The sequence below is a fragment of the Dendroctonus ponderosae genome, unplaced genomic scaffold, assembly GCF_020466585.1.
Source record: "Dendroctonus ponderosae isolate FM_Combo_2020 unplaced genomic scaffold, Dpon_F_20191213v2 Dpon_F_20191213_387, whole genome shotgun sequence".
Lineage (NCBI taxonomy): Eukaryota > Metazoa > Arthropoda > Insecta > Coleoptera > Curculionidae > Dendroctonus > Dendroctonus ponderosae.
In genome coordinates this window covers 18,487-19,198 of record NW_026018598.1, presented here as the reverse complement: position 1 = coordinate 19,198, position 712 = coordinate 18,487, and the positions used below count along the sequence as shown (strand labels likewise).

The following is a 712-nucleotide window of genomic DNA, read 5'->3' as shown; positions in this document are numbered from 1 at the left end:
TTGATCTAAATCCACAGAATAAACTTTTCTGGATCGAGTGCTAGTCATAAACATTCTGGAATCGACTCTGGATATACTCAACAAGTCCACTATTCCAGGGTTTGCACTATTTTCGCCTGATAAAAGGCTCAGATGTTGACAAGCCAGCGCACTTAAGTAACACACTAATACTTTATTGTCTCCGGCATTTGCAATGAATGCCCTAAAAAAATACTAAACACATTTATACAAAAAACTTCCAACTTACCTGTGATTTCCCAACGTTGGTTCATCCTCTATCACTATGGTGTTTAAATTGGATTTCGACACTTGGGCCAATTCTATTGTGTCTTCATTCAAGAAAATACCATGGAACATATTATAGGCACGAAGTTTAGCAGGACAGAATTCATTGCCTTTGTCCAGAATCCACAATTTCGACTTTGCGCCTTCTTTCGCCAGCGAAATGGCGTTTTGAAGATTGCGACAATTGGCCCATACCTGACCGTCCATCGGCTTATTAAATCTAAATTCACGCATGTTTAATACGAAGAAAAAAACGATTGCATTGGATTAGGAAGACACTTACCGGCTCTTTAAAATAACATTTAAATGCTCCTTCCATGGAACATCCAGTAGTGTGGGCTGAGTTACATTGCTGGTGCAAACGGTCCTGGGAATGGCCAGAAAGGCCTTATTAAAGTACACTGCTATGTCACTGATGTAAACGTTT

The 712-nt window shown here is 39.6% G+C and overlaps 1 protein-coding gene across 1 annotated transcript; it reads right to left on the bottom strand.

Moving 5' to 3' along the window:
• On the bottom strand, positions 1-712 carry LOC125502381 (the record flags this gene model as incomplete). Its single annotated transcript, XM_048665455.1, is given in 3 exon segments — positions 1-202; positions 248-505; positions 569-712. Coding segments are annotated over 3 exon segments (604 nt in total), but the record flags the coding sequence as incomplete, so codon positions are not given.